The sequence below is a fragment of the Populus alba genome, chromosome 1, assembly GCF_005239225.2.
Source record: "Populus alba chromosome 1, ASM523922v2, whole genome shotgun sequence".
NCBI classification, from domain to species: Eukaryota; Viridiplantae; Streptophyta; class Magnoliopsida; order Malpighiales; family Salicaceae; genus Populus; species Populus alba.
In genome coordinates this window covers 15,097,079-15,112,663 of record NC_133284.1, presented here as the reverse complement: position 1 = coordinate 15,112,663, position 15,585 = coordinate 15,097,079, and the positions used below count along the sequence as shown (strand labels likewise).

The following is a 15,585-nucleotide window of genomic DNA, read 5'->3' as shown; positions in this document are numbered from 1 at the left end:
GCATTCCTATGGGCGAAGTTTGTTTATAATAGGTATCGGAATTGGACCATCCAATTGAGCCCTTTTGAGATTGTCTATAAACATAATCCTTATAGAGAATTAGAGTTAATTCTCGTTCCTCATATTGGACACTTGAGCATCCAAGGTACTAACATAACAAATTACTTGCATGGGATTCATAAGCAAGTCAAGTAGACAATTAGTGACAATAATGCCACATATAAGGCTCTGATTTATACTCATCGTAAAAGAGTGGTGTTTGAAGTTAGTGATTTGGTGTGGACAATCCTTACATATGACAAGTTTCCAGTTGATGAGTATAACAAGCTAAAGGAAAGAAAGATAGGTCGTTGTGAGGTGTTGTAAAAAATAAATGATAATGCCTATAAGATTCGTCTTTCTTATCATTTTAAGACTTATAATGTCTTCAATGTTCGACACTTGACTTTCTATTTGGAAGAGGAATAGAACTCAAGAACGAGTTCTCTTGAACCCGAGGAGAATGATGTACTTGAGCTAATGATAACAAGTGATTCTGAGCAGTCAAGTATGAGTCTACCACAACTAAATAAGGATATGCCCCAAGCAGATTATGTGAATAGCCTAGCAGATATATTTATGGACAAGTGGGACAGGTCTAGGCCAAAGAGAAGGTTTGGTCTCGTCAGATCAGAGTAACAACTTAAAAGGACCATAAGTTTATAGGAGTTTTCAGAGGCATTTTTTCTTCGATTAGCATGGAATTGCTACTTTGTTCATCGAGTCTTTAAATTTTGACAATCTTACTGTAAGGGCTCGAGCGTAGTAATTTTTGCGTTTTTCCTTGTTATTTTTGGATTTCATGCTTTTTAGATTTCAAGATTTCTTTGTAATCTTGGATTCTTATTTTTGTTTCCTAGTTGAGATAAGATTTTGAATCTATTTAATGCTTCGTAAATCTCTTAAGGAGGAGACTTTATCATTGTTATTCTAGAGAAAATAAAACCTGCGAACTTGGGATTCATATCGACAGCCCCTTTCGCTTATTAAAATTGTTGTGTTCTTTGTTTGTTTTTAATGTCTTCAGTTTCCGCTACACAAAAAATACTCACTAAATAAATACTCCAAGGATACGTTGACTAGGATAATAAATCGGCTAAGCACACCCCTATCGAGTCTTGATGTGCAAAAATAGTTAGCTCAACTTCACATAAAACTAACAAATAAATCAAAGCTCAACAAGCCAAAAGGGAGACCACCATATACATTAACACTAAATCCTAAATCTTAATATTACCCCTTTAATTAATTGCCTTCCTTGTCTCTTATATTGTTCCTTTCACTTTATAAATTGTTTTTTTTTTTCCTTAAAAAAATATAGAGGAATCGGAAATATTAAGTAGTTTCAAATTAACATTGTAAATACAAAAAGTGAAAAAGAAAAAGAAAAAGAAAAGCAGAAGAAGATAGAGGAATCGGAATGACTTCCCTAATATAAACGTTCCCATCACAAAGGGAGGACCCCACTTGAGTTTTCTGATTACAAACAAGAAATTAACACAAAACACTAGATCGACAAGCCACAAGGGAGAACAGCATATACATTAACACTAAATCCCAAGTCTTAATATTAATTGCTTTCTATGTCTCTATATATATGCTCCAGTTTTGTGTACACTCCATCAAACACATCATCACTGCAAGTCTATAGACTCTATACCCGCCCTTCATTAATTTCTTTCCATTTTTCTCTACACAGTCGAATCAAAATGATCCAAGAGGATCATGGAAGCTTGACCGAAATATCAGATTCTGGCAAGCACATTTCCTTCTCCCATAAAAACAAAAGCCTCTCTTTAGCTCTCTTTGTTTCTCTCTTGCTTGTCGCCACTATAGCTGCCGTTGTTACTCCCGTAAATTCACAGAACTCCAACAAAAATGGTGCTGCTCATTCCATCATAAAGATGTCATGCAGCTCCACAAGATACCCAGAATTGTGCTACTCTGCGATTGCCAATGGCCCTGGAGCTGCCGCCAGTTTGGCAGCTATCAACGACGAAAACGATGTTCTTATACAGTCCATAAAAGCCACTCAACAAGCTATTGACACCAATACCGCCGATATAGAGAGTTACAAAACCACCAATAAGATGACACTCACCAATCAGCAAACTGATGCTCTCGATGCTTCCACGGACAACAATGAGTTGTCTCAAAGTGATTTACAAAATGCTGAAAACAGTCTCCTTTACTACACTAACGAGATTCCTCTTAGCGATCAAGATGATGGGCCGGACATCAATACCCCACTGAGTTCTTGCATAACCTACCAAGACACGATCATGGATGGTTTCTCTCATACCGCCGCAGACAAGGAGGTGCGTAAAGATATTTCGGATGGAGTAGATAATGTTAGAAAAATGTGCATGAATACTCTGGCAATGAGCATGAACATGACAGCCACTCGCACTGCCAATGAGCTCAAAACCACAAAGAGGAATCTCAAGGAGGAAAACAGTAGAAATGAAAGTGGGTGGCCAAAGTGGTTGTCAGTAGCCAACAGGAGGTTGTTGCAGTCATCATCATTGACACCAGATGTGGTGGTGGCTGCTGATGGCAGCGGGAATTATAGTACAGTATCAGCTGCAGTTGCTGCTGCCCCAACGAGAAGCAGTAGGAGGTACATTATCAGAATCAAGGCAGGTGTTTACAGGGAAACTGTGCAAGTACCAATCAATAAGACTAACTTAATGTTTCTTGGAGATGGAAGAAGGAAAACGATCATTACAGCAAGTAGGAGTGTGGTGGATGGCATCACAGCCTTCCGTTCTGCCACAGTTGGTATTTTTCGTTTTTCGATTCCTTCATTTTGCACACTGTTCCTTTTCTTTTTAAGAAAAAATGATACAAATAGAATAATTCTAGAGATATCTAGGTTCTTACACTAACAATTCTCATGAACGATGCAGCCGCAATGGGTGAAGGATTCCTAGCCAGGGACATCGCCTTCGAAAACACAGCCGGTCCGTCCAACCGCCAAGCCGTGGCATTGCGTGTGAGTTCTGACCGCGCGGCATTCTACAAATGTAACGTGCTTGGATACCAAGACACCCTCCATGTCCACGCAAATCGTCAGTTCTTCATAAATTGTTTGATAGCAGGCACGGTCGATTTCATCTTCGGCAATTCTGCTGTTGTTTTCCAAGATTGTGATATCCATGCTCGTCGTCCCAACCCAGGCCAAACAATCACAATAACAGCCCAAGGGAGGAGCGATCCTAATCAAAAAACAGGGATTGTAATTCAGAAAAGCAGGATTCATGCCACTTCTGATCTACTGCCAGTCAGGAGCAATTTCTCTGCGTATCTCGGTAGACCTTGGAAGGAGTATTCAAGGACGGTTGTCATGCAATCATCCATAAGTGATGTGATAAGCTCGGCTGGGTGGCTCGAGTGGAGGGGAAAATATGCACTCAACACATTGTATTACGGAGAGTATAATAACAGCGGGGCTGGTGCTGCAACCTCTGAAAGGGTCAACTGGAAAGGATACAAGGTGATTACTGCTACAGCTGAAGCTAAAAGCTTTACTCCTCGCAATTTCATTGCTGGTAGTACGTGGTTGAAATCCACTACCTTCCCATTCTCTTTGGATCTCTAATTATTAACGTGTCTTTTTATGACGCTACCATCTTAACTACCTCCGCTGTGTACTTGGAGTGTTGATTGGTTGTCTTTTATCACCTGCATGTCTCAGTTTTTCGTTCCCTTGTTTAAGAGTTTCGCTTCATGTTTATGGTGTTTGTCACGTTCTCCTCCGTTTGTGGAGCTTGTCTTTTTGGTCCTAGTATGGACTCTTATTAATCATAAATAATAGCGGGTGAAATCATTGAATTGTTTACTCTGTTGATGTTGCTTGAGTTTATAAGCATGTACCTTTGCTATTAGCTTTGCTGAGTTGGGTTCATATCCATTCTTCCTCTTTAAGAGATGAAAACTTGTCTGCTTACGATATAAATTAAGGATAAGGATTCTCCACGTAGAGACAAGAACAGAGATGATGGTTAACAATTCTGTGATTTTTCACGGTTTTCATGCCGTGCAGAATCTAACACAAAGCTCAGCAATGATTTTCAACCACATCACTAATTAAGCAAGGTTCAAATCATAAAAATTGAAGGGACTTGCTCCTCTTTACCAGTTGTTTAAGAACCGCTTGTTGAAATGAGTATGCTTGTTTGACAGTGTGTTTGTGGTTGTTTTTTAAATAATTTTTCGTGTTAAAATATATATTAATGATATTTTTTAATTTTAAAAAATTATTTTTGATATCAGCACATTAAAATGATTTAAAAACACTAAAAAAAATATTAATTTAAAGTTAATAAAAAGTAAAAAAAATTAATTTTTTTTAAAAACACTTTTAAAATGCAGAAACAAATAGGCAAGAAGCATGCAATTCTGACAAAACACAAACATATTGTTAGAATATGTGATTGGGAGTAATCTTCTTTTATAATAACGGTGTGATTATTAGATATTATTAGAGATAGAATTCAAATATAGAAATAGAATATATCTTTTATAACAGTAGCATAAGTTTAGCAACTGACTCTTTTATATATATATTATATGCTGCATTGATGAATAATATATCAGAAAACATTCTATTTTCTTTACGATTAATATGGTATTTGAGCCGCCTCTATATTTCCTTCATCTGTCTTAGGAAGTGGACGATGTTTTTTTTTTTCTTTCTTCTTTTCTGATCATAATTCTTTCTACTCATCATGACTACTCGTACCAATAATGATGGTGTTGTTGTCGGGAATGCAAAGGTAAATTTACCAGCACTATATATGCAAGATGTCTCTTCATTGCTTACTCCAAGGAAACTTGATGGCACCAATTATGTGGAATGGGCTTTTAATGCTCAAAATAAAATCCAGGGTCAGAAATGTTGGGGATTTATTTCAGGTTCAAAAGCTGCACCTAATAACACCAACTCTGAAGAATATCAAGCATGGGAAGATGAAAATTGCTTGATCAAATCCTGGTTACTTGATGCAATGAACAGACATCAGATCCATTTTTTTTACTCTTGCCAACAGCAAAGGAAATTTAGGATATAGCTAAAAAAAACATATTTAGTTAGTCAAGATGCCTCAAAATCATATCAACTGTACTATAAGGTAATCTCTGTTTCCTACAATGGTGGTTCTGTTATTTCTTATTATGGAAAATTAAAAAAAAATTGGTAGGCGATTGATGTTATAAATGATTGTGCAATGAGTTACAAAGCTAACATTGAGATATATACCACTAAGGTTAATTCTTAACAAGTTTATATTTTCTTGGCTAGTTTGGACTCCTCGTTGATGGAGTTTGTGGACAGGTACTTGCCATTGTACCTCTTTTAAATCTTCAAGTTACTTATGTTATGGTTTGTGCTAAGGCAAACCATTAAGATGCTATAATGGGTGGAATATCTACTGATGGTACTACTATAGCTACTAAAAGGATCTCTCTAGGCAAGACAACAAGAAAGGGACACGCAAATGCACTCACTGTAATAGTGATAATCATGTTATTGATACATGCTTCAAACTTCATGGTTATCCCAAGTGGCATCCCAAAGGCAAGAAATTGTTGCCAACACATCCCTACAACAACAACCAGTGCTATCTGCTACAGGATTAATTGCACAAATTGGTATGATTAGTACTGCACTTAGCTATCGTTCTTGTACTAAAAATAGTGAATGGATAATTGACACAGGTGCTAATGATCATATGACTAGTGATTCTTCAAACTTTAGTTTTTTATCCCCTTCACATTCTATATTAACTATTACTAATGCTAATGGTGTGTCATCCTCTGTTACTGGTGTTGGTAATGTTCATGTATCCTCCACCTTATCTCTCTCTAATGTACTGTATGTTCCATCCCTTGCATGTAATCTATTTTTCATAAGTCAAATAAACAAGGCCCTTAATTGTGTTGCTTTGTTTTATCCCACTTATTGTATTTTTCAGAACATACATACCAAAGAGAGAATTAGCAGTGGTAAGCAATGAGAAAGATTGTACCATCTAGAGGGTGGCACATCATCATAAGTTTACCATAGTCTAGCACATGTAATGGGTAAAAATCAATTGGCAAATATTGCAGAAATATGGCTTTAGTATAAACGGCTCGGTCATCCATCGTTTAGATATATTAGACAATTGTTTCCATCTTTATTTGCTAACTGTAAAATTTCATACTTTATTTGTGAGACATATGCTATGGAAAAAAGTCATCGTGCTATATTTCCTTTGTCTTCTAATAAAATTGCTTCACCATTTTCATTAGTACATTAAGATGTATGGGTTCCTCCCCAGTTTTCACATCTAATGAAATGAAATGGTTTATTACCTTTATGGATGATTGTACTCGAATGACCTAGATATACTTACTAAAACATAAAAGTGACATTTATACAGTTTTCCATCTCTTTTATCAAATGATACTCACTCAGTTTAACAAGACTAATAAGGTTGTATGTTCAAATAATGGAGGTGAATACATCAAGAGAGAGTTAACTGATTTTTTCCATTCAAAAGGTATCATTCATCAAACATTATGTCCAAAGACTCCTCAACAAAATGGAGTAACTGAGCAGAAAAACCGACAATTACTTGAGGTCATTTGGTCACTAATGATTGGAAGTAGTGTGCCTATTTTCTTATGGGGAGATGCTTTCAATATAGCAGTTTGTGTGATTAATCATACCCCTTCCAGTACCTTATTCTTTCAACGACCTTTTGATGTCCTTGCAAATCATTGATGCCTCCGCCTTTGGTGAAATTGATGCCTTATATCTTTGGATGTGTAATTTATGTATACCTTTCACTTCAACATTAAACCAAACTTGAGTCAAGAGCATTGAAATGTGTATCTGTTGGTTATGGGTCTTCTCAAAAAGGTTATAAATGTTATCATCCAAATACTCGTCGTTTCTATACCTTTATGGATGTTATCTTTGATGAGTTAAAATTCTATTACTCTTCTACAAATGTAACGCCTACATGTCCTGAAGATGTTCGCCACCTTGCCAATCATGAAGAGGTCTTCTATTTTGATATAAAATTAGCAATTCCACCCACTAGTAAACTATCGGATAAGGACAGCTCCACTATGGACACACCTACAGTTATTTATTCTTGTTCACGGTACACATCTATGGACACATCTATAGCTACTAATCCTTGTTCACAAGACTCTAATGATCATTGTGAAAAGTCTCACCAACCTCTTGATAGTACATTTCCTCCTAGTGCACCGGTTAACTCCTCTCAAGAGTCCTTGTTGATACCAATACTACAGATACAACCCAACAATTCTTCTAAAATTTGTTTGCCATTTGACATTGCTCATCATACACTTCCATCATGATTTACCTGTGGGATTCCACCTATTAAGTATTAACCTGATCCAAAAGTCAAAGTAAAATACCCAATAAGTAACTATATCTCCTCTCATAAGTTGTCTATATTATATGCATTTTATGTGTGTAAATTATCATCTATCTTTATTCCTAGTACATTATAAGAAGCTTTGTTAGATTCTCATTAGACTACATCAATGGCGAAGGAAATAAAGGCTCTAAAAGAAATGCTACATGGGATCTTGTTACCCTCCCAACAGGGAAAAAAAAAATTGTTAGATGTCAATAGGTCTTTATTGTCAAACATAATGTAGATAGAACTATTGAAAGATACAATGCGAGACTAATTGCTAAATGATACACATAATCTTATGGAGTTGACTATCAAGAAACTTTTGCTCCAGTTGCTAAACTCAATATTGTTTGAGTTATTTTGTCTTTAACAGCTAATAAGAATGGCCTTTACTCCAATTCGATGTCAAAAATACATTCATGCATGGAGATCTTAAAAAGAATGTGTATATGGATCCACCTCTTGGAATTTTAGAATATGAAGGTTTTACTCAGGTTTGCAAACTTAGGAAGGCTTTGTATGGCTTGAAATAATCTCCTAGAGCTTGGTTCGGTAGATTTACTTGAGTCATTAAAAATTTTGGTTATAATAAAAGTAACAAGGACCATATTCTATTTATAAAGCATAAAATGGGTAAACTCACTGCCTTGATTATATATGTTAATGTTATGGTAGTGACAAGTGATGATGCTGGGGAAATTCATTGCTTACAACACCATTTGGCTTTCAAATTTGAAATGAAAAATCTTGGAGACCTTAAATATTTCCTCAAGATTGAGGTAGCTCGTTCCAAGCATGGTATATTTATGTCACACCGTAAATATACTCTTGATTTGTTGTCTGAAACATGGATGCTTGGATGTAAACCAGTTGATAATCCAATGGAGCAAAATCATAAACTTTTTCAATGTTTCAATGCTAGTTATACAGATAAAGGGAGATCTTAGAGACTTATGGGAAAATTAATCTATTTATCCCACACTCGACTAACATTGCTTATGTTGTGAGTGTGGTAAGTTAATTTATGCATAATTCACGTCAACCTCACATGGATGTTGTGGAATGTATATTATGATATTTAAAATCTTCACAAGGCAAGGGACTATTATTGACGGGTATATTGATGCTAATTGGGCTGGTTCAGCTAATGATCGACATTCTACATCCAGTTATTTCACCTATGTATGTGGCAATCTTGTGACTTGGAGAAGTACAAAAAACAGTTTGTGGTGTCAAGATCAAGTCCTGAAGCTGAATATTGAGGTATGGCCATTGGAGTGTGTGAATTGTTGTGGTTAAAAAACTTGATGAAAGATTTGGGATTCTCTTAAAGAATTGCAATAAATCTCTATTGTGATAATAAATCAGCTATAGAGATTGCCCATAATCATGTTCAACGTGATAGGACAAAGCATGTAAAAGTGGATAGACATTTCATCAACGAGAAGCTTGAAGCCGGCATTATCCAATTCCATTTTGTAAAGTTAGAATTCCAACTAGTTAATGTTCTTATGAAAGCAGTATCCAACAAAGTGTTTGCAAGTTTTCTTGATAAGCTGAGCATGAATGGCATCCATGCACCACCTTGAGGAGGGATGTTAGAATATATGATTGGGAGTAATCTTCTCCTATAATAATGAAGTGATTATTAGCTATTATTAGAGATAGAATTCAAAATAGAAATACAATATATATTTTTGTAACAGTAGCATAAGTTTAGCAACTGACTCTTGTATATATATGCTTTGATGAATAATATATCAAAAAAATATTTTATTCTCCTTACAATTAACACATATATCTCCGGCACTTCCTTATCAAAAGCACTTGTGATCTTCCAAGCTTTTACATTAACTTATTAATGTAAGAGTTCTTACGATAACGGGTGATTTTAAGTAATTAGATACGAACTTGTCATAATTAAATGAAGATTTGCTCTATACAGAATGCATAGAGAGCCTAGCATATATATTTATGGACCAGTGAGATAAATTTATATTTAAGAAGAGGTCTGATCACATTATACTAAAAAAAGTGCTCAAAAAGACCATAATTTTTTATCGAACCGTTAATCACACTCAAATTTTTAAATGAGTTTCCAACGACTGTTTTTTTTTAAGTAGCTATAAAATCCCTACTTCGATCATTGGATCTTTATATTTTAAAAATCTCTTCTTGGGACCTAGTTTTGACAGTTTTATGATTTTTCTTATTATTTTCATATTTCATCCTTTTTTTCCTTTATAATTTTATTTTGTTTTTTAGTTTGAGGTAGAGTTTCAAGCATATTTAAGACTTTGTAAACCTTCTAAAAATAAAAAACTTGATAATGATTATCATTCTATAAAAAATAATAAATAAAAATAAATAAATAAAAAACCTTGCCACCTTGGGATTCACATCTTTGCTCATTAAAATTCATGTATTTTTTTTAATTGTTTGTTGTTATTTTTAACTTTCTCCTGCATCACTTATTATTCATTAAAATTATTAACCAGATCAATAATTGCCAAGGACAATCATAAATACTCTCTAGGAAGATAAACCATCTTAATTACAAGTAAAAATAATAGTAATTGTGTTGTCTCAAATGGACACGCATATATCTCATTGTTTATAAATTCTCAAAAAAAAAAAAAACGCATGCTAGGAAATGTGGTGATTTCTATAAATAAATAATAAGAAACGCAACATTTGTGCTTAGTGATCAAGGTTAGATTTAGTTAACATTAAAAAAGAAAGTAATTTAAAAGAAGAGCCTTGGCCCTTTATGTCTTAATTCTACTTCGCATAAAAAGAAAACAAAGAAGCAGCCGTCTCATTTTTTACATAGTTTTTCCATCAAATCATGGAATTGTCGTTGTTTAGGGTATGTTTTGTATTTAATAATTGATTGTTGTGATTATAATTTAAAAAAAAAGTTATTTTATAAAAAAATATTTTAGTTAAGATTGGTTTGGAAAAATAGATGTTTGGTTAAAACTGTGGTTAAAATTGAGGTTTAATAAAAAAATAACTTAATGTGTTTGGTTTGAAAATGTTTTTGAAATTGAGGTTATAAAATAATTTTAAAAAATATATATTAATATTGATGATTTTTAAATTTAAATATTATAGATTTAACTATTGTTATTATATCATGAAATAAATAATACTTTATATATAAAAAAAATTATTGTTCCATTAAACTATCTACAATTTCATCACGTATGAAATACACCCAACAAGGACTACAGTTTTTACAAATTTCTTAATAGTGCAACAACATCAGATAAAATATATTCAAGAACAAAATTGGGATTGCGATGCAAATATTACGTCATCAAGCAATCTCCGTCTAATTTATATAGTGTCATTGAATAATGTTTAACACTAGTTTTTTCAATAAAACACAATTAAAATTAAAAAGTAATTTTTTTTATTTTGCCGGGTCGGACCCGGTTCAATGCATTTTTAGTTTTGAACTGGATCCGGTCCGGCCGGAATAGTGGAAAATGTCTCCATTATTCAATGATTCCTCCCCCCACGATAAGCAGCAAAATGTTGCTTCTACAAAACCTGCAGCACAGCTGAATTTTTAATAGGTCCTACCAGCATAAACCACTGGTTTTTTTTTAACCAAACGATAATATTTGTGTTCACCCACAACCACACTACCAAACAGTCACTAATAATATAGAAACAGCGTGCTAATTTTGCTAATGAGAAGCAAAGGATAAAGGGAAATTGAGTATGCTTGAAAGTGTGTTTGTAGTTTTTTTTAAAAGTATTTTTTGTGTTGAAATATATAAAAATAATATTTTTTATTTTTAAAAAAATTATTTTTTAAGACTGGTGTATCTAAACTATTCAATATATATATATATATATATATATATATATATTTTAATAAAAAAAAAAAACAATAAAATATTTTGAAAACACGATTACTCTAAAAAACTAGTGTTATGCGATTTCTCATTCCCATCAAATCCAATGCTCATCAATCTATTGATATTTAGGCAAAGAGTAGTGTGGGGCGCTTTTCCATTACCGTTTATATGCATTTTAAAAAAAATTTATTTATGATTGAAAGAATAATTATTATTATTATTAAAAATATATATATTTAAAAATATATTAAAATAATACTTTTTTATTTTACGAATGTATGATCAATATTTTTTAATACTACACCATCACAAGCGCACCCATATGATACGGTATTCTCATAAATAAATATTCCTCTTATTATTCCTTATCGGGGTAGAATTTATAAGTATTCTATGATTTCAATTAAGTTTTTAAATATACTAGGTCCAACATAAAAAGGTTATTTAGTGTTTTAACTAGTTTGATTCTTAATGCTGCAAAAAAAAAATCAATGCATAGAAATAAATGGGTGATGATACAATTCTTTTATTATGAAGACAAAATATAATTGTTAATTAAAAAATTGAAACATGCATTTAATATCAAGAAGTATATATATTAATAAATGATAAGTCTGTTTATTCTGACCAAAAACTAAGTTAAAGAGTTGAGATAAAAAATATATATTAAAATATATAATCTCATATTATGTGAAGCTCTGCAAATTTTTTTTATTTAATTAGAAAATAATAAATCATTTTTTATTAGAAAAGGTAATTTAAACTCCAATAAAAAAATTATCATATAATCCTTCTTTGTCTAATTAATATACTTTCTCAACAAAAAAAAAAACATATTTTTTTGGTCGTGAATTTTTAATTTAATAAAAAAAATAAAAAGAATGTGAGTAAATATAGATATTTTATTATCATCCAATATTAATAAGTAAATTATTATTAAGATTTTATGTATCTTGCTAATACATAATTATCTATAAAAAAATAAAAAACATACTATCATCTAAAAAATTATGTAATCTTCTTAAAAACAACATTGGTTTTTATTGTTCTCGGGAGTACATTTTTCTAGTAAAAGAGAGCGGTGATTAAAATAAAAAATTTTAAAAAAATGTAAGTTCATTGAAATAAATAGAAAACATGTATTTGTTAAAAATAAATTCAATTTCTTTATTAATATGTCTCTTGATTATCTTAATAAAAGTAAATTCTATGACTGGAATCACTATTTAGAAGAAAAGGAAATTTGATGATTATCAACGCAAGTTAATAAAATATATATTAAAATAATGGGTTCATATTTAGTATATGATTGGGAAAAAAAGCGATTAATTCATGTGAAAATCTATTTCAGTTTTTAGAAATAAAAATTTGATTTTAAAAAATTAGTCATGAGCAATTTATTATTATTATTATTAATGTATTTGCATATTAGGTGTCTAATAATTGAAATAAAAGTTGTTAATTTTTAATGAAAACTTATAATATTATTTAAGACCATATAAAATTAAAAGATGAATTATCATATTAAGAAAATAACATGTTGCTAAAAAAACAAAGAAACAAAAGGGGAAAAAAAAGGGTATTGTCGAAGGCCCTAGTCCAATCAGAAAAAAGCACACGTGGGCTTGGTGTCAAGGCTCGTGTGACTGTTTATATTTTAAAAAAGGCAAAGAACTAAAAGAAAGGGGCCATGTCCAAGTTCCTAGTCCAATAAAAAAAGAGTCAAGCACACGTGGGCTTATTGTCAAGGCTCATGTGACAAGCCATGTTTATTTTTTTTAAAGGGCAGACTTGTACTTTTAAATAAAAAGAGACCAATAACGTGTCTTATAGTTTTATGATTTCTGGCCACAATGGGTCGTCAAAAAGTTTGGTTTTTTATTTTTTGAAAAAAGAAAAGCTATTTTTATCTATTTTTTAATTAAAAACACCTAAAAAACACTATAAAATCTTAATAAACCAATTTATAAATTTTAATTATCCAAAACTAGGTTAGAAATATATATATAAAAAAAAAACATGTAATAAACTTTTCAAGGCTGGAACAACTTTCACCTACAAAATAAAAATCAAACTCCTTAAAAAAAGTTAATGGATTTCTTTTACCTAAACTCAAAAGATTAGAAAATAAATTTTGAAATCAAGATAAAATACGTAAAATATATGGGCTAGACCATGCATATTCAATGCATTTTACATTGTGACCCTCTTTTAATTTTGTTTTTATACCATAATCTAAAACTTTATCTAATTGAATTGGGTAATAGAAGGATTAAATAAAAAAACTGACGACAACAAAAAGAATAAAAAGACAAGCATCATGTCAAAACCTCAACTTTTTTAGTGTATATGACTAAGGCAGTTTTTGTTAACGCGGCAGCAGTCGCGTTTTGAAGAAACCATAATTTTATGTTGTTTGGTTAAAGTGAAAAGCAGTGTTTTTAGTTGATAGGACCCACCTAAAATTGCACAAAAACACAGGTAGGGGAGAAGCAAGTTATACCTGCTTTTTGCCGGCACTGTTAACTTTTATTAAGTTAACAGTGCAGAGTGAATTAATTTCACTTTGCACTGTTCACTTAACAAAAGTGAACAGTGTGCAGAGTGAATAATTCACTCTATACACTTGTTTGCACTGTTTATATTAGGGGTGTGCAAAAAAACCGAAAAACCGAGTAAACTGATAAAACCGACAAAAAATTAACCGAAAAAACCGAACCGAATAATAAAACCGAGTAAACCGATTAGATTATATAGAAAAATTCCCGGTTCGGTTCGGTTTTCGGTTTTGCAGTGCAAAAACCGGGTAACCGGACCGGACCGGACCGGTTTAAAAAAAAAGGTCTGTACTCCGCCCTAATATAAATAGAAAATTTTGTTCCACGCTGCTGCGCCGCTCTCTGGCTCTCTTCTCTGAGTTCTCTCCACTAAATGTCTAAATCTAACCCTAAACAGTGAACATTAAACTTTCTCAATCTTTTGATTCTCTTTCTCACTCTCACGGCTAAAAGAAGCCCCTTCCCCTCACCGGCTCACCCCCTGTCCCCTCTCGCCCCCTCGCCTCTCCTCTCCACTCTCCTTAGACCGACCACCGGCGACCGACGTTTCCTCAACGGCTCAACCTCTCAAAAGTCAAAACCAGTGAGTTTTAGTTTTAGTCCTTTCTGATTCCAACCCAGATCGTAGTTTCTCTTGTTCTATCATGGGTCTGTGCTTATCTGTCGAATCTACATCTTTCTGAGCAATGGGGGTTGCTAGGTTTGACTGTTTTATGGGGGGGTTTAAACGTATGGATTGATTAGTATAAATGTTAAAGTTGTGAACCTTGTTATGCTGGTTTATGGATGGTTTAATTATTGGTATGAATGTTAAAGTTCTGAGCTTTTATTACTCCGTAATAATTGAGTGATTTAACGATTAATCATGGTTGCTATTTTATCTGTTATACTCTTTGTTTTTTCTGGTTTATGTTCCTGATTTATTCTTTGTTTCTTGATGTATTGATTGATATGTGGAATGGATCACTATAGTTCTATAATGAGCTTAGTTGCGGAACAGGAAATGAAATGCATTCTGGGTATAGCTGAGAGCAGAGGTTCTTTCTTTCTTTTTTTTGTGGGTGTGGGGCGGGGGGGGTGCAAACTGATAGATTTTATTTTTTAAATTATAGGAAATTTAATAGTTCGACTGATAGGAAGCTTGATTATTAACTTTATGTTTTAAGTTAGTTAGCATTCATTAGATATTCGGGAAAGAGAGTAAGTAATCTAGACGAAATTCATGACAGCATGGGTTTTTTTTTTCTTCCTTTCATATTTTGTGATTTTTCGATTGCTGTCCTGTCAAGTAGGAAATTCATAATTATAATAGAGAATTCTTTTGGGGAATTTATGATTTGTGGTGTTGATAGCTGATAAAGTCCCCCACCCCTACCAAGCCGAGCTGCTTAGTTTTGGTGAGAGTATTTCAAACATTTGACAATTGTGTGCTATTATCTCCTTCAGCGATGAATTTATTGAACCTGTATGGACTATGGAAGGATTTACATATTTATTACTTCTTTAACCTGAACCCCACTTAGCAACAGTAGGATAATCAAAGGCTGTTTGTTTTACAGATGCATATATTTATCCATGTGGAGAATCAACTCTTATGCATAATGTCCTATGCATTAGGGATTTTCCTTTGCATTGTTGTTTTCCTTTAGCACAGGTGATCGTATACTCGACAAT

At 32.8% G+C, this 15,585-nt stretch overlaps 1 protein-coding gene across 1 annotated transcript; it reads left to right on the top strand.

Moving 5' to 3' along the window:
* The first annotated feature begins 1,636 nt into the window (after window positions 1-1,636).
* On the top strand, window positions 1,637-3,880 carry LOC118039053 (pectinesterase). Its single transcript, XM_035045622.2, has 2 exons — window positions 1,637-2,820; window positions 2,949-3,880. The coding sequence occupies exons 1-2, from the start codon at window positions 1,749-1,751 to the stop codon at window positions 3,638-3,640; spliced, it is 1,764 nt and encodes a 587-aa protein (XP_034901513.1). The 5' UTR covers window positions 1,637-1,748; the 3' UTR covers window positions 3,641-3,880.
* Window positions 3,881-15,585: the final 11,705 nt, after the last annotated feature.